Below are 20448 nucleotides of genomic sequence, written 5' to 3'. Positions count from 1 at the left end.
GGGTCCGAGCTGGGTGTGGGGTTCTCCGGGCAGGAAGGGTGCTGTGGCAAGGCTACTAGCTTGGCTAGCCTCCGTGCTCTGCCAGCCTCACCCAGATGATGACCGCCCCCACCGCAAACCCTACCCTGGAGGCCAGGATGACCTCCTCGGCTGCCACAGGCCACACGGGACCAGTCAGGCCGAGGAGACGTGTTAGGCCTGGCCGAGGGCCCCTGCCGCCCAGAGCCACTCCACAGCTAGGGAAGGTTCAAAAATGTTTTATTTCATTATTATCCAAGTACCTTTGAAAAGATAATTGTACAAGTCAGCGCATGAAAAAAACGGGCCGGGCGGCCCCAGCTGGCCCTGCCCTGAGAAATGTACATATTTACAAGGCCCTTGAGGGGGGCGGCCAGGGGCGGGGCCCCCACAGTGGCAGGCAAGAGACAAGTGTGTTGAAGGCACTCGGTGACATGGACAGGGGCAGAGGCCCCGCAGGGCTCCTGGTGTCCGGGCTGCTGGCGATGCCCAAGGAGCAGCGGGCCCTGGGGCCGGCACCCAGGGTGGCCCCAGTTAGCAGCAGGGGCTGGGAGGGTCCCCAAGGCAGCCTGGGCAGCTGCCCTGCTTGGACCTGGCCCCCACTCCGGGTATTGCTCTGGGGAGTGGACAGGGCTCCCTCCTCTTGGGCAGGGACAGAGCCTGTTCATGTGGGGCCCCTTGGGGTCCCTGCCCCGGGCACAGATGGACCAGAGGTGGAGGCTGCCGGGCAGGCAGCCCTGGCCTGCAGGCTCCGTGTCAGCCCCACGGGAAGGCAGTGACGGTGAGGGTAGGCCTGCTGCAGCACCCACGTTCTGGTCAGTCCAGCTTGTCCACCTTGCCGATGACCTTCTCCTCAAAGACAGGCAGGATGGCCTCGTCCTCCCGAACCTCTTCGAACACGACGCCGCAGTCAAACTCGTCACTCACTTTCTTGAAGTAGTATCTGGGGTGGGGGTGGCGAGGCTGCTGAGCTCCCCTGGCCCGGCCCTGAGGGTGCACGGTGGCGCCCGGACACCCCCAGGGCAGCAGCAGGGGCAGCTGGGGCCCAGCCTCTCCGGGCGAGTGGCCAGAGGGGGATTTCCCAGTTGCCTGGCAGACAGGACGACACAGCCTTGCTTGGGGAGGTGCCGCGGGGCTTGGGCCACATGGAAGTGCCAGGACACCGGGCGGCGGCCAGGGCAGGCCACACGGGCCCAGAGCTGTGCAGGCAGCCTCATGGCATCAGAGCCCACTCTGAAGGCCCAGGCTGGGTGCCAGGGTGGAAACGGGTGCAGGGGGCATCTGGCACCTGCTGACCACAGCCCCTGCCACAGCCCTGGTCTCACCTGTAGTTGCCTTTCTTGGTCAGCAGCTCCTTGAACTGCCCCAGGGTGACCGCACGACCCCTCACCAGCGTCCGGTAGGGGATGGGTTCCCCGCAGAAGTAGTAGGCCACCACGATGCTGTCACATGGCTGGGCGCTCCCGCTGGCTGCCTTCCGCTGTGATTTTGTCCTGTGGGCAGAGATGGGGTGACCCCTGGCCCTGGGCATGGCAGGGCCTGCGAGGAGCTGCCCACACTCAGCAATGCTGCATGTCTACCAGTCCACGACTGGCCTCCTGTACAGCCTGGGCCGACACCTGCCCAGTGCCCACACCCCAAAACAGTGCAGCAGACGCAAGCCATCCCTGCCGCCTGTCCCATCAGACCAGCCCCCGCCCTCGCCCAGCCTCCCTAGGGCCCAGCCCCCCACCCAGAGCCTGGCCTTCGGTGGGCCCTGCCACCGCTCACCCCACGGGGCCTGAAGCCCCAAACCTCACAAACAGCCAGGGGCCCAGCTATACAGCCCTGGGGCGGCCCTGGCAGAGAGCCTACCAGGACGGAGGCCAGGCTGGTCAGCCTGTGCAGAGAGCTAGAGGCCCCGCACCCGATGGGCACTGAGTGGCTGTCACACGTCTGGAGGCCCCGCACCCGACGGGCGCTGGAGTGGCCGCCACAGGTCAGTGCACCCTGACCTGCCTCCACAGTGGTCCCCGGGACCGCCCACGGCAGTAGGGTCTGGGACATGGACTAGGTGGTCACCTTGGCTGTATGGCCACTCACTGCAGGTTCCCAGGGGACCCCCCCTCCCCACTGCGACCTCAAACCCAGCCCGTCCCAGGAGCCCCAGCAGGGTGTCAGGAAGCGAGGCCCTGGGCTCAGTGACCCGGGTGGACAGGACAAGTGCTGCTGGTGGGAGCCGAGCGGGGACCCCTTGCCGGAGCAAACCCCAGGGAGGCCCTCCGGCCTCTGGCCCCACCGCCACTCAGGAAGGCAGGGAGCACAGGGCAGACTCCCAGCCTGCACAGGGAGTGGGGGGCAGCCCTCGCCCAGGGAGGCCCCTGGTGCTGGTAAGGCCCTGGTGGCCACAAGACCAAGGCCAGGGCATGGCGGCCGGGTCAGGGGACAAGCGCCGGCCAGCGGTCGGGCTGGGGTGTGCCTGGCCCGGCCCCTGCTCCCAGGGTGGCCCTGCCTGGGGAGTGTCCGGGACTGCTGTGCAGCCCCAGTGGATGCAGGACCCCGCGGCAGGAGGGGTCTCCCGAGGCAGTGCCACCCAGCCGGACCTCTGCTTGGAGGGCAGCTTGCTGGCCCTCTTCTCCTCCTCCTCCAGGCGCCGGCGGGCCTCCTCCAGCTGCGTCAGCGGGTTGGGGGCGGGGTTGGGCGGCATGGTGGGGTCCTGGATGAACAGGTGCGAGGGCTGCACGCAGTTCCGGAGCTGGGCGCTGACCCAGGGGTGCACGGCCCCAGGGCGCTCGATGGACAGTGGCCGGGAGCTCTCGTGGGCCTGCTGCTTCTTGGCCCCAGATGACCTGAGGGTGAAGGGCGGAGTCAGGCGGGGGGAGGGGGGGGGAGGGCAGAGGTGGCCGGGCCCAGGCAGGCGCACTGAGCCCTGAGTCACCTCCCACACAAAGACTTGAAAAACTGCTGTTTGTTTTTTTTTGTTTTAAAGTTAATGTCAGGGGCCTCCCTGGTGGCGCGGCGGTTGAGCGCTGGGTTGCGAAGCTGCCCGCAGCCTCTGCAGCGCCGGTTCGATCCCCGGCTGCTCCCCGGCCACCGGAGGAGGGTCCCACACGGCGCGCAGACCTCTCCTGCCGCCCGCTGCTCCCCTCAGCAGTGTCCTTCGGTCCTTCTGCCTGCTCTGCTCCCCGCTCTGGCTCTGGTGAATTCTCTCACCCTCCCGCGCTTCTGACTGTACCCAGTGCTTGTATAAATAAATAAAAATAAATCTTTAAAAAAAAAATAAAGTTAATGTCAGGGCCTCCCCGGTGGCACAGTGGTTGAGCGCTGGGTTGCGGAAGCTGCCCGCGGGCTCTGCGGCGCCGTTTCGATCCCCGGCTGCTCCCCGGCCACCTGAGGAGGGTCCCGCATGGCGCGCAGACCTCTCCTGCCGCCCGCTGCTCCCCTCAGCAGTGTCCTTCGGTCCTTCTGCCTGCTCTGCTCCCCGCTCTGGCTCTTGTGAATCCTCTCACCCTCCCGCGCTTCTGACTGTACCCAGTGCTTGTATAAATAAATAAATAAATCTTTAAAAAAAAAAAAATTAAAAAAAAAAAAAAGTTAATGTCAAATGCTCTGGGCCTCCCGGGGGACCAGGGCTGAGCCTCAGGCGGTCACCACTGCGGCCCGGTCCATCCCCAGCAGAGGCAACCCACAGGCCGCAGCAGGCCTCCCTATCTGCCTCTCAGCAGTGTGTCTCGGGACCCACCTGCTCTGCTCCCCACTCTGTCTCTGGGGAGTCCTCTCACCCCCCCCGTCTGGCCTGCACCCCAGCTCTTGTACGCACAAATAAGGAAAAATAAGCCAATAAGGTAAAACAGGTGCCCTAAAAAACCTGAAATACGGAAATTTGGAAAGAAAACCCCATGACTCAAGCACCTCCGAGTGCCCACCCGGGGCCCTGCCTCTCCTGCTCCCCCCCAGCTCTGCCCCAGGGCCCCCGCCCTCAGTTTTGAGGAAGGGGGGGGGGAATGGGGGAGCCTGGTGACGCGGGCTCAGCTTGGCCGCAGGGAGGGCGCCCCCGCCTCAGGGGAGGGAGGGGAGTCCTTGGGCCAGCAAGAGTGCGGAGGGGGGCTCACAAACCACAGGAATCTCTGCAGGTGGGGCAGCGCCATCTCTGGACACCCAGAGCCCCGGACGGCAGGAGCGGGGACCCCAGGACAAGTGACTGCAATGGCCCGGGGCTGTTCCCAGGCCAAGAGGGGCCGCCCAGGACAACAGCTAGGACGCCGGGCCCCTCCGGAGCCCACCCCCGGGCCGGGAGTCTGTCCACGGCTGCCGGCCCGGCCCCACTGTGGGAGTCGGCCCCCGGACGGAGCACAGAGCACGAACAGGACACAGGCGGAGGCTGGACAGCTCCCGCCCCGCCGCGCGCCAACCCCTACCCGTGGCCGGCCTTCCGGTGCCGGCTGATCTCCTTCTCCCCCTCGATGATCCACTGCAGTATCTTCTGGTTCCGCTCCACGTCCTCCACGGGGCCCGGCGCCTCACCACCGGTGGCCCTCCCCGACTCGCCCTTCCGGCCGCTTCTCTTGGAGGGGACGCCCGCCTTCCCGCTGCCGACAAGACTTGGCGTGACTGGGGCGCCCACCACGCAGGGACGTCCCTTGGGGCTGCTCGTCCGCTGACCCCGGCGCCCCCCCAGGCCCCGAGCCCGGTACCCCTGCCCCCGCGGGTCTGCACGCACCTGTAGGCCAGGCCGTCGCCCGCCCCGGGGGTGGAGCCCGCGCTCTCCCCGTGGCCACGGGGCTTGGCCGGGTGGCCATGTGGCTCTGGGCCCCACGGGAAGCCGCTCTGGGCGCGGCGGGAGGCCTCGGCCTCAGCCTGCTCCTTGGGCCTGGCCGTGCCGTGGTGGCCGTGGTGGTGGCCGTGCCTGTGCAGGTGCAGGCCGGCCGGGTCCAGCTTGGCCCCCAACTTGGGCGCATGCTTCCCGTGGCCTGGGGCGGCACCCCCCAGCACTGGCCCCAGCCTGGGCACATTGTCCGGGGAGCGGTGGCCGGGCCCCGGCGAGGGGCAGCCAGGTGTCCGCAGCACACGCTGCACGTGCTCGTCCAGGATGCTCTCGGGGTCCTCCTCGTGCGCATCGCGCAGCCCTGCACAGCCCACGTCTGGGTAGCGGGCCACACAGTGGTGCCAGGGCCCCGCCAGGGGCAGCTTGTGGCCGACGCCCGAGGCCCCAGGGAGTCCATCACCATCCTCGCCGTCCTCCTCCTGCAGGTGAGGGTGCAGGTGACGAGGGTGGCCCCCCTCACACTCAATCAGCCCAACCCTCAGTGTCCTTGCACGCTCAGACCAGCCATGCCCCACCCACTGCCCACAACGCCTGGACGGGGCTCCGCGCCCGCACTTGGCCGTCCCTCGATGCCCCTCACTGGGCAGAAGATCCGAAGGTCAAAGGACACTCCTGGGCCTCCCTCGTGGCGCAAGGGGTTAAGAACTGCACTGTGAAACAATCCTCAGCCTCTGCAGCGCAAGTTCGATCCCCGGCCCGCCAGGGAGAAACCCACATGGTGCGGCAGACCTCTCCTGTCTCCCCGCTGCTCCCCGCAGCAGTGTCTTTGGTCCGTCTGCCTGTTCTGCTCCCCACTCTGTCTCTGGTGAATCTTCTCACCCCCCGTGCCTCTGGTCCATACCCCAGAGATTATGTTTTTTTTTAAATAAATCTTTAAAAAAAAAAAAAGGGGGACGCTCCTGCACCCCGAGAGCAGGAATGGAAGGGAACGGGCAGATGGACAAAGGATGAGAACAGCAGGGCAAAGCGAGCGCAAAGGGTGGGGGGAGTCAGAGGGGGGCAGGAGTGTCCTCGTGGTGGGCGCCAGAGGCCGGAGGCCGGAGCCACGTCCCCTGGAGCTGGCCGGGGCGGCCCCCTCACCATGCGGACGCGTTTCAGCCTCTCCTCCAGCTTCTCCTCAGCCTCCCGCGTGCGCTGCACAGCCTCCAACCGGTGGATGAGCTCCGCCGCGAACTTCTGGGGCTCCACGCGGATCTCCTTGGGGACCCGGTAGGTGCGCTGAAGGGGACAGACTCAGTCACCATCGGGCCCACCGCAGAGAAGAGACCTGGACCGCCCTATCCCATGTGCGGCCACCCGCCCAGCCCCACCCTGGATGGAGCCCCGTGCTTACGGCCTCCCCAAGCCACTTGGGCATGCGGCGGCCAGACAGGGCCGGGCCAGTAGGCCTGGGGAAGCCTCTGGTGTACCACGGCCAGGCCGCCCGGACCTCCCGATGTGTCCGGAGGAGCCCCCCTCCCTCTGGCTGGGACGAGACCCAGGAGAGCAGGGTGGGGCCCCCTGCAGGCTTGCCATGAGGGTGCTCTAAACACAGGGACCAGCGGGAGCCCTAGAAGCAGGCATCTGAGAGGACCTCAGAAGGGGCAGGGCAGGGGCCTGCTGCGTGGCGCAGGAGTTAGTCTCAGCGCTTAGTCTCAATGCGATGAAGCTGTCCACAGCCTCTGCAGCTAGAGTTCCACTGCCGGCCAAGGAACTGACCATAGAGCCCAGCAGACCCCTCCTGTCTCCCTGCTGCACCCCTCAGCAGTGGGTTTCAGTGGATCCGCCCATTCTACTCCCCACACTGTGTCTGGTGAGCCCTCTCACCCCTCTGTACCTCTGGCCTGCACCCCAACTCTTTTTTTTTTAAAGATTTTATTTTATTTATTTATACAAGTACTGGGTATAGCCAGAAGCATGAGAGGGTGAGAGAATTCACCAGAGCCAGAGCGGGGAGCAGAGCAGAGCAAGCAAACCGACAACACACACTGCCGAGAGGAGCAGTGGGCAGCAGGAGAGGTCTGCGCGCCAGGTGGGACCCTCACCCAGTGGCCGGGGATCAAACCGGAGCTGCAGAGTCTGCGAGCATCTTCGCAACCCAGCGCTCAACCGCTGCGCCACCAGGGAGGCCCTGCACTCCAGCTCTTGTAGCATAAATAAATAATTCTTAAAGAATTCACAACTGGGCCTCCCCGGTGGCGCAGCGGGTGAGCGCTGGGTTGCGAAGCTGCCCGCAGCCTCTGCAGCATCGGTTCAATCCCCGGCTGCTCCCCGGCCACGGGAGGAGGGTCCCGCATGGCGCGCAGACCTCTCCTGCCGCCCGCTGCTCCCCGCAGCAGTGTCCTTCGGTCCTTCTGCCTGCTCTGCTCCCCGCTCTGGCTCTGGTGAATTCTCTCACCCTCCCGCGCTTCTGACTGTACCCAGTGCTGGTAGAAATAAATAAATCAATCTTAAAAAAAAAAAAATTCATAACATAAATAATTCATAAATACGCAATTCCTGAACTCGCAAAACCCTGTAAAAGCAACGAGAAGCCACTTCTCCCGAAGCGCCGCAGAGAAGTCCTTCCCGTTCAGTGTCCCACCCTCGATGGACACGCCCCGCAGGGTCCCAGCCAGGAGCTGGCCTGGCCGCCCTCCCCGCCCGCCGGGTACTCACGGGGACGTGGGGCAGGGGCCCCCGTCCGTTGGCCTGGACGCTCTCCTGCACCTCCCGGCGGCGCTGCTTGCGGGTGCGGTGCGGGGGGGCCCCGTCCCTACAGGGTAAGCCGTGTAAGCACCGGCCAGTGGGGCCGTGCGCCCGCCCTGAGAATGGACAACCCCCACGCCCCCCTTCAGAACAGTCCTGGGTGGCGGCTCTCACGCGACCCAGCCCTGGGGAGCCGCACCCGGCGGGCAGCCGCGGGACTCACACGCTGCTGTCGGTGAGCGAGAGGCTGTCGGCGTCGCTGGACAGGCTCCGCTGCTCGCTGTCGTTCGCGCTGGTGGCCGGGGCCACAGAGTAGCCAGAGCTGGCATAGCAGGGGCTGACCGGCTCCCGCCAGGGCCCACACCTGGAGACGGGAGGCAGTGAGCGCCCACTGCAACCGCGCCCCCAGCCCCGTGGGCAGGCGTGGGCAGGGGTGCATGGGGCGAGGCGTGGGGTCGCTGTAGACGGATGGACACTGCGCTGAGGAGAGACCAAAGTGTCCTGGGATCCGCCTGCCGCACCGTGGCTGCAGACCTGTCCTCGCACACCCGGCTGGCCTGGCCCGCACCCCTGCGCCCACCCCTGCTCCAGCCTCTCCACACAGCTGCAGTGGACGACCTCAGGGAGCTGCCGTGGCCACGCAAGCCAGCCCAGACTGGGACCGCCTCACCAGCCACCCGTGCAGGAAGACACAGAAGGAGCCACAGGACCGTGCCCAGGAGCCTCCCGCAGGGCCGAGGGGGAGCAGGCAGCGTGGCAGGCCGGGCCCTCGGGGGCTGCGGCCGCGCTCCAGAGGGCACAGAGCCTGGCCCCACAGCCCGGGTCCTGCGGCCACGTCCCCCGTAAACCATCAGCCGCTGGCACCATCGAGGCCCTGTGCCAGTCTCTGGGATGAAGACCAGGCAGTAACGGTTGGAGCCCCCACCGGAGGCCAGGAAGACGAGGAGCCCCCAGACCCAGCCGTCCCAGCACCAGACCCGGCCGTCCCAGCACCCGCACGCCTAGGTGCCCCCTGCTGTCCCGGGCACCTTCCAAAAATGCCACGCAGAACTGAGTCCACGCAGAGGGGAGCTGCAGCCCACCCGGAGCCCAACGCTCCTGCAGCCCCCCACCAGCCCACCCCTCAGGGCGTGACGGCAGCCCCGGCCCCCGTGTGCACAGGACTCCGCCGCGTCTGGCCACAGGTGTCGGGAAGAGGCGCAAACCCACAGCCTCCCCGGGACAGGAGGCCGCCGGGCCTGGCTCACCCTGTGCTCCTAGGGGCCGGTTCAGGCTGCACCAGACTCTGGCCCACCCAGGGAGCAGCAGCGGGAACCAGTGAGGAGCCCTCGGCTTGGCCCCACAGGCCGCACCTGGCCCACCCCCAGGGCGGACAGGGAGAAGAGAAAAGCTCCAGGTGGCCCAGGCCCCGGAAGGCCACAAAGGCTGGGTCCCGAGACACCCCGCCCCGTCCGTGGAAACTTGGGGTGCCCATGCAGGCCTGGAGGACAAGGAGCTGCTGCCTCTGACACCCAGGGGTCAAGATTCACACAGCCGACCCATGCTGGACAGCGGCCCGCAGCTCGGGGGGGGGGCGCCGGCGCCTGGGACTCACCGGAACTCCGGGCCCGCGCTGTACCATCTGCCCAGGGGCACCCGGGGGGCCGCCGTGCCCGGGAGCAGCTGCTGCGTGAGCCGGCTGGGAGGCGCGGGTCCGGCGCTGCCGTCCTCGCCCTCGCCCCGCTCGCACCGCCACTCCTCGTCCTCGGTCAGCGTGGGCAGGTACCCGGGCACACCCTTGCCCAGCCCGGGGCCCGGGTCGCTGCGGGGCGCGGGGCTCTCGGCGCCCGTCCGCGCGTACTCCAGGTAGACGTCAGACTTGAGGAACGAGGGATAGGTGTCCTCCTCCATGCTGGACTGCACCTCCATCTGCGCCTGCTCGAACATGGCGGGGTCAATCTGCTGCCGGGTCACGCAGTCCCGGATGAAGCTCTTGGTGGCCGGCTTGGTCTGCCTGGACACGATGCCGCTGTTGTCCAGGATGTACTTGCGGTAGATGGCCTTGGCCAACTTCAGCCGCTTCTCCTCGTTGGAGACGCAGGGCTCCAGCTTGCGAAAGCCGCTGCAGGCGAACCAAAAGTCCAGCAAGTCGGCGCGGTGCTCCTGCCGCAGGAAGGCCCGGAACAGGTGGATGCCATCCTGGTCGTCCAGCAGCGAGTGCAGCGACTCGGCCCACCGCAGGTGCGGCGGGGTGGGGGAGGCGCTGCCCTCGGGCTCGTAGCCCAGGTCCAGGTCCGAGCGCCGCGGGGTGGCGGCGGGCGCCTCGGCCTTCCCGGGGCAGAAGCCGTGGCTGGCGGGCCTGGGGTCGGCGGGGGCCAGCTCGCCCTCCTCGCCGGGCACGGGGGGCCGCGGGGCATCTTCGGTGAAGCTGGCTCCGAGGTCCAAGGGGAGCCCTTGCCCTTGGACACTCATCTTGGGGCTCGGCGCGTCAGTGGCCTAGGAGTGCTGCGCCGTGGACGTCAGCACCCAGCGCTCCCAAAAGAGTCAGTCTGTCCTGTTGAGACTATCAAGAGCACAAAGTTAAGGTGGGGTCTCGGCAGCTGGGTCCCAGAGGCCTCGAGGCGGCCCCCTGGCACATGGGCCTGTGCCGCCAAAGCCACTTCTGGACACCCCCGTGACGGCGGGACGCCAGGCCCCAGCAGGGATGGCCCGGTCCGGGGGTGCCACTACACTGGGGCTGTCAGGCCAGAGCCCAGCAGCATGCCTGCCCGGCCCAGGAGAGGACGAGGAAGGAGAGGGTGTCCAGCCCCCAGGTGGGGCCTGGGAACCGGCCCTCCCTCCCAACACCTGTGCCCCCAACTGGCAGGACTGACGGCTCACGTGCCCCACCAGCAGGTGCAGATCGCTCCTGCCTACTGGTCAGGAAAGGTCCTAGTGGCAGATGGCCAGCGGGTCCTGGAGAGCCGGATTGGTGCCAGACACACAGGTGCCCAGGCCGACGCTACCCGCACACCACAAGCCCCTCCCAGTCTGCCGAGCCCTCACCACCTCCCATGCACCCCTCAGACTCGCCGCCAGCTCGCAGAAAGGCCCCCAGGGCCCCGACACCGCACCTCACTGCCCATCAGTGCCCAGAGGAGCAGCACCTGTGCCCTGCCTCCATCTCTGGCTGTCCCTGGACGCGCACGGCCCCAAATGACCACATCACCAGGACGTGGCCCGGGGAGTGTTCAGCACCCACACCACACGCAGAGCAGGGGGCCACCCTGGGCAGTCAGTGCCTGCAGGAGGCTGGTCCTGGCCCAGGGCAGGGCTGCCCACCGCAGCAAGCTCAGCCTGCAGGCGGGAGACGCCCCTCTTCTTCCAAAGGGGTGACTCGAGGTCCTTTCCTGCAGGTGCCTGGGGGGTTGAGCGCCCAGGCCCTGCTCAGCTCCTCAGGTCACACCCTCGCCCATGCCCTGGCGGGCCCCTGCAGCTTCCCTGGGTCCAGAGACAGGGGCCGGCGCTGCTGCCCACCCGGCACCTGCCCTCAGAGGGCTCGCACCTGGCGCGGGACCGGGGGGCGGGACGCGGCGAGCCCTCGGGCACGCCCCCTCCAGAGACCCGGGGAGCCGCGGGCTGGTGCCGCCCGCCGTCCTCCAGGCTGGCGAGGGCTGCGCGGGCAGCTTCCGAGCGGGACGGGACGCCAGGACGCGGGTGCCCAGCACAGCCCCACGCGCCCGCGGCTGCCGTCCTGCCGCCCGGCGCGGAGGGCGCCGCGCGAGCCGCCCCCGGCCCGCCCCGGCCCGCTCGCCGAAACCCCCGGGGGGGCGCAGCACGCCAGGGCCGCCTCGCCCCGCCAGCCGAGCCGGCCCCGTGCGCGCCCGCCGCCTCGCGCCAGGCCCGCGCGCGGACAGCGCTGCCTCCGGGGCCGCGCTCGGGCAGCTCGGCCGCACTCCTGGCCCGCGCGCCCCCCGCCCCCGCGCCGCCCGCCGCCCGCGCCCCCGCCGCCCGCCCCCGCCGCCCGCGCGCCCCCGCCGCCCGCGCGCCCCCGCCGCCCGCGCCCCCGCCGCCCGCGCCCCCGCGCGCCCCCGCCGCCCGCGCCCCCGCCGCACTTCCGGGCCCGCACTTCCGGGGGCGCCGCCGCCGCCCGCCCGCCGCCCGCCGCCCGCCGCCGCCGCCGCGCTTCCGGGCCGGCGTACTCACCGCGGCGGCGGGCGGGCCGGGCCGGGCCGGGCCGGGCGGCCGCGGCCCATGCGCTCAGCGGCGGCGCGGCGGGCGGGGCGCGGCGGGGGCGCGGCCCGGGGCGGCCCCCATCGCGGCGGCGGCGCGGCGGCCCTGGCGGGCGCGGGGCGGGCGCGGGGCGCCCCGAGGCCGGCCGCCCGCGCTCCCCGCCTGCTCGCGGGCGCGCTGCGGCCGACCCGGCCGTCCGGCGGCTCGGCGGCGGCGGCGGCGCAGCGATCGCGTCCCCGAGCGGGGACCCGCGCCCAGAGCGCCGAAGCCCAGGCCCAGCGCCCCCGCCGGCGCCGCCCGGAAGTGCGGGGGCGGGGCCGGGGCGGGGCCGGACGTGGGCGGCGCCGGGACGCACGCGGCGGGGGGCGGGGCCCGCAGTGTGCGCGCGGGGCGGGGCCCGCAGTGTGTGCGCGCGGGGGCGGGGCCCGCAGTGGGCGCGCGGGGGCGGGGCCCGCAGTGGGCGCGCGGGGGCGGGGCCCGCAGTGGGCGCGCGGGGCGGGGCCCGCAGTGCGCGCGCGGGGGCGGGGCCCGCAGTGGGCGCGCGGGGCGGGGCCCGCAGTGCGCGGCCGCGGAGGCCGAGAGCGGGGCGGGTCTGGGCGGGGGCGCGCCCGGGGCGGGGCGGCGCCCCGATGCGCGCGGGGGACGCCGGTGCCCCTGGCAGGGAGGCCCGGGGAGACGCCCCGCGCAGGGCCCTGCGGGCTCTGGCCACCGGCGTCCCCCGCCCGGCCGCTGGCAGCCCTCCGGCCGCCCTAGCGGGTGAGCGCGCTCGGCGCCGCAGACCCGGCGCGTGCCCCGCGGGTCAAGCCCCGGCGCGGGGCGGGCGAGGTGGCCGGAGGCAGCGGGGCCTTCTCCCCGGACAGCAAGACCCCCGGGGCCCTCTACCCCAGGCTCCAGGAGGGCGGGCGCCCAGGAGGGGCCTTGAGCGCGCTCGCCGCAGCCCTCTCCGCCCGGTCCACACGCCTGGGCCCCGAGCGGTGGGCGGGCCCCCAGTCCCAAGCCTCAGACCCAGACGCTGCGGTCTCCCCACAAACCTGGCTGCAGTGGGCAGGCCACCCTGCGCACGCCCGGAGGCCTGTGGGCAGGCCTGCGGAGTCCTGGCCCCAGCGCACCTGACCCCCGCTCCCAGGGCACCCCCAGTGCAGACAGCGGCCCCACAGCACTGCCTGTGGGCCGCCCACCAGCCGCAAGGGCTCTGTGCCCCCCACAGCAGCCCTGGCCTGGCCACACACCCAGCTGGTCACGGTGCCCTCCGTAGAAGGAGGGTGCGGGCAGCAGGCGCTCATCACCGTCCTTGAGGGACGCCTCAGCCACCCCAGCTGCAGGTGCATGCAGCAGCCCCAGGGGACAGGACCCCAGCTCTGTGGACAAAGAGGCCGCGGCTCAGCCGCAGCGCGGGGGCCCTGCCACTGCCCACACCCTCCACAGCACCCTCCCCGCCTGTCGTGCACCTAGTCTCTGGCCTGTGGCCAGCCTCCACGAGCCCTCCCCTTGCCACCCAGGCCCCACACCTCTAGCCTGCACATCTGGACACTGCTCACGCCCACCGCCTCCCGCTCCCGGGAAGGGGGTTACCAAGCCCAAGACAACCCCCACCTGACCACCTGCCGGGCACTGCAGGTGGGTACCAGGCACCCCGGCCCTGACCACACTGTTCGCCCTCTGCTGAGGCCTCCGGACAGGGCCCCCCTGCTGGCCACTGGCCCCTGCCTGGCCCCTAGTCTTGCCTTGGTTCTGCAGAGTTGCTGCTGCAGCCAGGCCAGGCCCCCGGGGGTGCGTCCACGTCCATCCTTCTCCTGGCCCGTGATGGCGGGTGTCCCCAGGCCCTGGGACCAGAACAGGCCCCTGGGGCTTCCAACTCCTCACGGCTCCCTGTGGGGAGGAGAAGGGAGTCAGCAGCCTGGCTGGGGGGGACAGGGAGGATCCTTGGAGGGCTCAGAAGGGATAAAGGCCAACAAGGCAACACCGGGGCCGGTAGAGGCACCCACAGCCGAGACAGGAGGCTTTGTGGTGAGCCCCGCACGGCCAGCGCGGACTGGCCCAGGTTCCGACTCCAGGGACCGCAGCGGCTGCTGTTCGGACTCCCGGGGACTAGAGGAGCTGCAGTGTGGAGATGAAATGGTACCAACTCGGACCCAAGAGGGAAATTTGAGATGGAGCGAGTGCTGCGGCCGCAGCCTGTCCACTGGCCAAGGCCAGTCGCAGTGCCGCCCATGGGCAGGCCGGGTGGGGCCAGCTCGGAGGGGATGCGAGGCAGCCGGTCCTCCTGGGGGGCTGCTAGCTGCAGATTCCCACGCCGGAGCCGGGTTGAGGTGGGCGGGCAGGTCAGTCAGCAGCGCTGGCCCCGGTTGCAGCTCTGTCCAGTTCGAGGCTGGAGCAGGACAGGTGCTCCTGCCATCCCAAGCTGGCGGCCTGTGGGTGTTGGACTGGCACCCCAGGCCACGGGAGTCGCTCTGGCCACCTGGTGCGCTCTGGAGGGCAGCCACCTTGCCATTTCCTCTCTGCGCCTCCTGCTGGCGGGCCCAGGGGGCTCTTCAGTCAGACTGGCCTCAGGCAGACACTGGGAGGGTCCTGGGATCCAGCCCCTGGGGGGCCACTGCAGCAGCCTGAGGCGTGTCTCACTGGACAGAGGGCTCAGCGGCTGCTGCCCCAGCTCATCCCACGCCCCTGGGGGACAGCCCACTGCAGGCCAAAGGACATGGCAGGGACGCCTTTGAGATTTTCTGGAAGATTCTGACTCTAGGAGGTGTCCAGGGGCCCAGCAGATGGCTCAGTGGATTGGGGCTTGGGGAGGGCGAGTTTGGGGAAGGAGCACACCGCCCCCAGCCTGGCTCCCTCCTGAGGAACCTCTGAGCTGGGACCCAACCTCTGAGCGGGTTGGGCTGCTACCCCAACCCTGGCACTGGCCCCAGCAGCAGCGGAGGCCCTGGGTGGCATCTGGGGAGAGCGGCTGGCCAAGGCCTCCTCCACCATGACAGCCTGCGGTCCGCCCTTCTGCCACACGCATGCCCCCTCAGCACAACTGTCCCGAGCTGGCACCTGTGCTACGGGGAGGCCCCCGCCCGCCCCTCCCGGATGGCCACGTCGGGGTCTCTCGGCCCTTCCTGTGGGTGGTTCTTCTCAGGATGCTATGTATGGGACACCCCGAGGTAGCATGGCCCCAGGAGCGGACCCAAGGAGTCTCGGGGACCCCGGAGGCGGCACCCCGGAAGTCAACCTGTGGTTTTGTGTGGTGCCGGCCGGCAGGCCCTAATCCCTGTGGTGCGGTGCGTGTGGGCCCGGCCCTTTGTTGCCCAGACACCATGGGAACAAAGTGTGCTGGATTAGCCACAGTGGATTAAGAGATTTGCCGGTCGGCATTTACCTAACGACCCCCGGCAAGCGCAGAGGCTTTGAAGCCCGACGGGCACCCGGCCATCTGCCACTCTGGCCAGCCGTGGCAGCCTGGCCGGGCGTGCCTGCAGCCCCCGCCCCGAGTGCCACTGGCCCATGGAGCCGGACGCCGGACTGGAAGGCACCGAGGGGAGGGGCGAGAGCCGCGTGGGGGCGGCTGCTGCCTGGGGCAGTAGGGGGTGACCTGGCCAGACACGTCTTGCGCAGCGGACTGGTCCCACGGCCCCGTGGCGCCGGCCGTGGGCAACTGCCGCTGGGCATCCCCGGAGCCCCGGTCGCGGGCCACAGGCCCGCCCCGACTGGCCACTCCCACACAGGAGCCTCCTCCTTGTCGAGAAAACGTTGCTTCCGCCCCCCTGGCCTGACATGACTGCCGCCGGCGGGCGGTGGTGGCCGCGGCCAGCTGGGCTTTGATGCCGCCTCCACGTGAGGCCTGTAGTGAAGGGTGATGTCGCGGGTTCCAGCAGCGCCTCTGCGCTCCTGCCGCGGCGTGGGGCCTGGGTAGCGTGGGGTGGGGTGGGGGCCACAGCAAGCTCCGCCACGGGACAATGGCAGTGGGGTGCCCGCTTGCCCACCTGCCGGCTTACCTCACCTGCCCAGCTCTGGCGCCTGCTCCCGCCCCACCGGCCGCGGTCCGCCATGACGGGCTGCCCTGGTCCGAGCGCTCGGCCTCTCCGGGACGCGGCCTGCTCCTGGCCACTGCGTGGCTGGGAGGGGGAGCGTGACTCGGGCTGCAGCTCGGGCTCCCAGCACCGATTGGCTGAGGCAGGGACCAGATGACGCCTCAGAACCCCACGGTAGCCATGGCAACCAGCCCCTTTAGACGCCGCCACCCACCCAGCAGCAGCTCCTGGCTGCGCAGCGCTGGGCCCTGTGGGGCCGGAACGTGGCCGGGGGCGGGTATGGAGACTGGTGTGAGGTCCCTGTGCCCCTGGTGGGACAAGCCCACGTGGCTCCACACCTGCCTGAGCCCCGGCAGCCGTGGTGCTGGCCCGGCGGTGCCTGTGAGTGGAGGGCTTCAGGCTGGGCTTGCCCCAGCGGCTGAAAGCCAGACCCGGTTTGGTGAGACCATGATGGGTGGGGGAGCACCCTGCTGTGGGGCAGGCTTTGGCCCAATGCAGACCCCAGGGGCCAGCTGGTCTTGCTCTCCCTGCCCGCCCCACACGCCCACATGGGCCTCTCAGCGCCTGCCGCTGCCCTGGGCTCAGCCCATACCTGCCACTTCCGAGACCCCAGGACGTCAGTGACTGCCCTGTGTCAGGGCCTCCCCACCCAGCCCACCCACCACGGCTGCAGCGCTACCCTCAGGAGCCTCCCTGGTGCCCGCCTGGGAGCATGCTAGGCACTGCAGGGCACCAGGCGGCCCGCACGCCCACCTCTGACCACCTCAAGGGCTGGGCTGCAGGAGGTCAGGGCCAAGGCAGGGTGTTGGGGGGCACCAGGCAGACGGCTTGCTCAGCCTGTCCTTGGCCAGAGCACAGAGCCTCCAGCCTGAAAGTTCCCCGCTGGGCTGGAAGTTCCACAAGACAAGGTGGTCAGCTGTGGGTGCTGAGGGGGACACTCAGGCTGGGCTGAGCTGGGGGCACAGGGGCTGTGCAGCTGGGCAGGCGCGTAGGAAGCTCACCCACCTGGGGCTCCAGCATGTGGCAGGGGGCAGGGCGAGGGGCTCTGGGGGCCAGGGTCCAACAGCTGCCAGCCCTGAGCCTGGAGTGGGTAGTGGGCTTGTGGGGTGAGTGTGGGAGGAAGCAGACTGGACAAAGCTCAGCCCCCCAGGTTCAGGGTGGCTGAAGGCGCCCTTAACGCTCCACACCGGTCAGCGGGCAGGCACGCTTGTCAGGGCAGGGGCAGTCCTATCACCTCTGCTAGGACTCAGGGATACCAGGATGGATGTGGACACAAGGCTTTGGGATAGGGAGGCTGACCACATCCTGTGTCCGCAAGCCCAGGGCAGCTGACAGGCTGGGCTTTTGCCACAGAAACACATGGGCTTGGCCAATTTTGGGGCCCTGAGGCAGGAGGGAGCTGGGAGGGTCTGCCCCCTACCCCCCATGCTCGGCCAGAGGCCCAACTTCTGCAGACTTGACCCAGGCCACCCCCTGCCCCCCAACCAAGAGCCCAGCCCTCCAGGAGGGGCCCAGAAAGCAGGACGGGGTTTGGGTGAGTGATGAGCATGGGCAGCCCAGCTCCACTGCAGCAGCAATGGGTCCAGGGACGGGGGGCACTTGCCGAGGACGGCTTGTCCCAGAGGCCCAGGCCACACACACCCTGACCTCACCTGGCCTCAGCTTTGGGGAGGCAGCCACGCAGGGGCCAGGCAAGGCCGGATGCTCTGCCCACCCCTACACCAATGAGCTGGCCCAGAGGCCTAGGAGCCTGACACCCACTGGTGTCGGTGGGGTTCCTGGAAGTATGTTAAAAGAAAGGGCACGTGGTGCCATGGCTGGGGCCAGGCTGGATAGGACCCGGGGCCAGATTAGGACAGGGTGCCGGGACATGGGACCAGGACACAGAGGACTGAGACGCAGGGCCAGGACACTGGACTGGGCTGGGGGGGGGGGGGGGGGGGGTGCCGAGATGCAGGGTTCGGACAGGAAGACTGAGACAAGAGATCAGGACACAGGGAGCTGAGATCTGGGGCTGGGATAGGGGAACTGGGACCACAGTCAGGACCGGGACCGGGCCTCGCCAGGCTGGTGCCGTCAGCTTGGAATAACGAAGTGTTATGATGCAAGGATGTTTCGTGAGAAAACACAGGCACGGGCGCCTGCAGCTCTGCCTCCCATATGGCCAGGCCAGGGCGCCAGGCCAGAGTCTGCCTACAGGACCCGCCACCTCGGGCGCCTGCACAGACGAGTCACTCCCGGTTCCGCTCTGGGGGACGTCGGGCGGCAGGGAGGGGCACGGGGTGCGCGCCGCCCCTCTGCCAGGGAGAGCAAAGGAGACACGCACGCCTGGCTCCAACTTTACTCGCGCTGCCAGGGGAGGGGCCACAGGGCCTCTGCGGCGAGGGCGGGGGCCGCAGAGTGGGACAGGGTTCGCACGTGCACCCGGAGCCTCAGAGCCAGCCATGTGCCCAAAAAAGGACCCGCCGCCCAGCGTGCCTGTCAGGCCGTGGGGTCATCTACCGCCTTTCTGCCAGCTCTCCTTGGCGCCACGGCTGCTGGCTCGGACAGCGCCTGGTGCTGAAACCGCCTGACCAGCTCCTCTGTGTAGACCTTGAACAGAGGAGTGGGGTCCTGTGGGGAGGAGGGACCCGTGAGGCTCCAGCAGAGCCTGGGAGCTGGAGGAGGGCAGGACCTGGCGCTGCTGGTCCACCGAGGGGCACTGGCCGCCAGGACCAGGTTCGCCTCCCTGCTCCCTGCCCAGGGGTGCTGTGGTCCAGACACACGGGGGCCCGCCAGCAGGCTGCAGCCCTCCCAAGTGACAGACACCAGGTGCTGGGACTTGAAGCATGCAAACGCGGGTGCCAGCCTTTCTGTCAAGCGCGCTAGAAACGGACTGGAGGGAACGGGAGCGGCCCAGACCTGGTAGCAGGGCAGGGGTGGGGGTGCCGGTCCCAGAACAGCCTTGCCCGTCCGGCAGTGCCTGCCTGCCCTCGACCTGCCCCCGCCTGCCCTCGCCCGCCCGCCCTCACCTGCTCCTCCAGAAGCCGCTGCTTCTCCATGGCCTCCTCCAGCGTCAGCCCGACCCACTCGGCCTCTGCCTCTGGGATGGCAAACTCCTGGGTGGGCAGAGAAACACGTGAGGCCGGGCGGGGGGCAGGCCGGGCGGGAGGGGGCGCGAGGCCTCACCTGGTACTTGCGGTAGATGGCCGCCCGGCGGGCGGGGTCGTGTGGGTGCAGCCGGGGGTCCTGGCGGGCCAGGCGCAGCAGCATGCCCCGTTTCAGGTCCATGCCGAACTTGGAGCACAGGTCCTGCGGCGGGGTCTGCGGGAGACCACCATGGGGCCGGGCGCCGAAGGGCCGGGCGCCCCCGCGGCGTCGCCCCCAGCCAGCCCCGCCGCCCGGGAGCCGGGAGGGGCGGCCGCGCTCAGGCCCCGCAGGACGCCCCGGCCCGGCCCCGGCCCGCCCCGCTGGACCTGCCGGCCGCGCAGGCGGCACCTGCCTTGAGGATGTAGAAGTCGAAGCCGAAGGCCGCGTCGATGAGGTCCAGGGCGCGCATGGTCACCGTCACGGCGAACGTGGCGTCCAGGATCTCGCTGTAGAGCTCGCGCCGGAACAGCTGCGGCCTCCACACCTTGCGCACCCGCCTGCCGAGCTGCGGGCGAGCGCGAGGGCCGTCAGCGCCCGCGCCCCGGGGTTCCGCGCGGGCCGCCGCCCCCCGCCGCCCCCCGCGGCCCCCGCCGCCCCCCGCGGCCCGCGCCCGCGCACCTTGTCGTCCCCGGTGTAGCGCTGGCCCAGGACGAGGCCCTCGCCGCCCCACAGCCCCCGCTGCGACTCCGGGGGCCGGTGCACGGGGACGGGCACGTCCTCCACGCGCGGCCGCCGCCCGCCCCCGGGGCCGGCCGCGACCCCCGCGCCGAGCGGCCGGTAGTGGACGGCGGCGGGCGCGCGCGCGTCCTCCAGGGCGCGCAGGTAGTGCGCGGGCAGGCGCGCGCAGAGGCCGCCCCGCAGCCGCAGCCGCTTCCACACGGCGACCGGGAGCCTGTGCAGGGGCATCGCGCCGCCGCCAGGCCCGCCCCGCCCCGCCGCGCCCCGCGCCCCCGGCCCGGCCCGCGCCTCCCGCCTCCGCGAGCGCCGCCACGCGCCGGAGCCGGAAGTGGCGACAGGCCGCGCGCCTCCGCTGATTGGCTGCGCAGCCCGTCCGTCGCCCCGCCCCGCCCCCGCTGAGGGCGTGGCCCGCGCGCCTCCGCTGATTGGCTGCGCAGCCCGTCCGTCGCTCCGCCCCACCCCGGCTGGGGGCGTGGCCCGCGCCGCGCCGCGCCGCGCCTGGGGGCGGGGGGCGCTCGCCGGGCTCGCGCTCCTCCCCGAGGGCCCGGGAGCCGTGCGAGGCGCGTGGCCTTGGAACGTCACCTGCGAGCGTTGACGTCACCACGCGCGGCGACGCCAGAGCTGCACGAAAATACGTTTTAACGTCTGAAAGCCGCGCTCGCGCCCGAAAAGCATCACATGAGCCTCCCCCTCGGCGACCCCCGAAGCCGTGGCGGCGGGTGCGGCTCCCCCCAGGCCCTACCCCCCGCGGGCCCCGCCCCAGGCCCCACCCTCCCCCCCGCGGACCCCGCCCCAGGCCCCACCCTCCCCCCCCCCCGCGGACCCTGCCCCAGGCCCCACCCTCACCTCCACCCCGCGGACCCCGCCCCAGGCCCCACCCTCCCCCCGCGGGCCCCGCCCCAGGCCCCCCCTCCCCCCCGCGGGCCCCGCCCCAGGCCCCACCCTCAC

At 70.4% G+C, this 20448-nt stretch overlaps 2 protein-coding genes across 3 annotated transcripts; both read right to left on the bottom strand.

The window, feature by feature from the left end:
• Nucleotides 1-220: 220 nt before the first annotated feature.
• Nucleotides 221-11689, bottom strand: AXIN1 (axin 1). Of its 2 annotated transcripts, XM_037507847.2 has the most exons (10): nt 11654-11689; nt 9084-10031; nt 7713-7853; nt 7460-7556; nt 5903-6040; nt 4718-5241; nt 4416-4586; nt 2601-2846; nt 1344-1511; nt 221-961 (listed from the first exon to the last, which is right to left on the bottom strand). In XM_037507847.2, exons 2-10 carry the CDS (start codon nt 9938-9940, stop codon nt 835-837), a joined length of 2469 nt encoding a protein of 822 aa, XP_037363744.1. In that variant the 5' UTR covers nt 9941-10031; nt 11654-11689; the 3' UTR covers nt 221-834. The 2 variants fall into 2 exon arrangements, with proteins under 2 accessions (XP_037363744.1, XP_037363743.1); XM_037507846.2 differs by lacking the exon at nt 11654-11689 and having other exon boundaries at nt 9084-10998.
• A 6335-nt stretch (nt 11690-18024) lies between these two features.
• Nucleotides 18025-19728, bottom strand: MRPL28 (mitochondrial ribosomal protein L28). Its single transcript, XM_037504617.2, has 5 exons — nt 19441-19728; nt 19175-19327; nt 18862-18996; nt 18705-18791; nt 18025-18306 (listed from the first exon to the last, which is right to left on the bottom strand). Exons 1-5 carry the CDS (start codon nt 19726-19728, stop codon nt 18175-18177), a joined length of 795 nt encoding a protein of 264 aa, XP_037360514.1. The 3' UTR covers nt 18025-18174.
• Between the last annotated feature and the right edge of the window lie 720 nt (nt 19729-20448).

Source organism: Talpa occidentalis, unplaced genomic scaffold, assembly GCF_014898055.3.
Source record: "Talpa occidentalis isolate TD23 unplaced genomic scaffold, MPIMG_talOcc4v2.1 talOcc4.12, whole genome shotgun sequence".
Lineage (NCBI taxonomy): Eukaryota > Metazoa > Chordata > Mammalia > Eulipotyphla > Talpidae > Talpa > Talpa occidentalis.
Note: the sequence above shows the minus strand (reverse complement) of the source record. Positions and strands in the feature narration are given on the sequence as shown.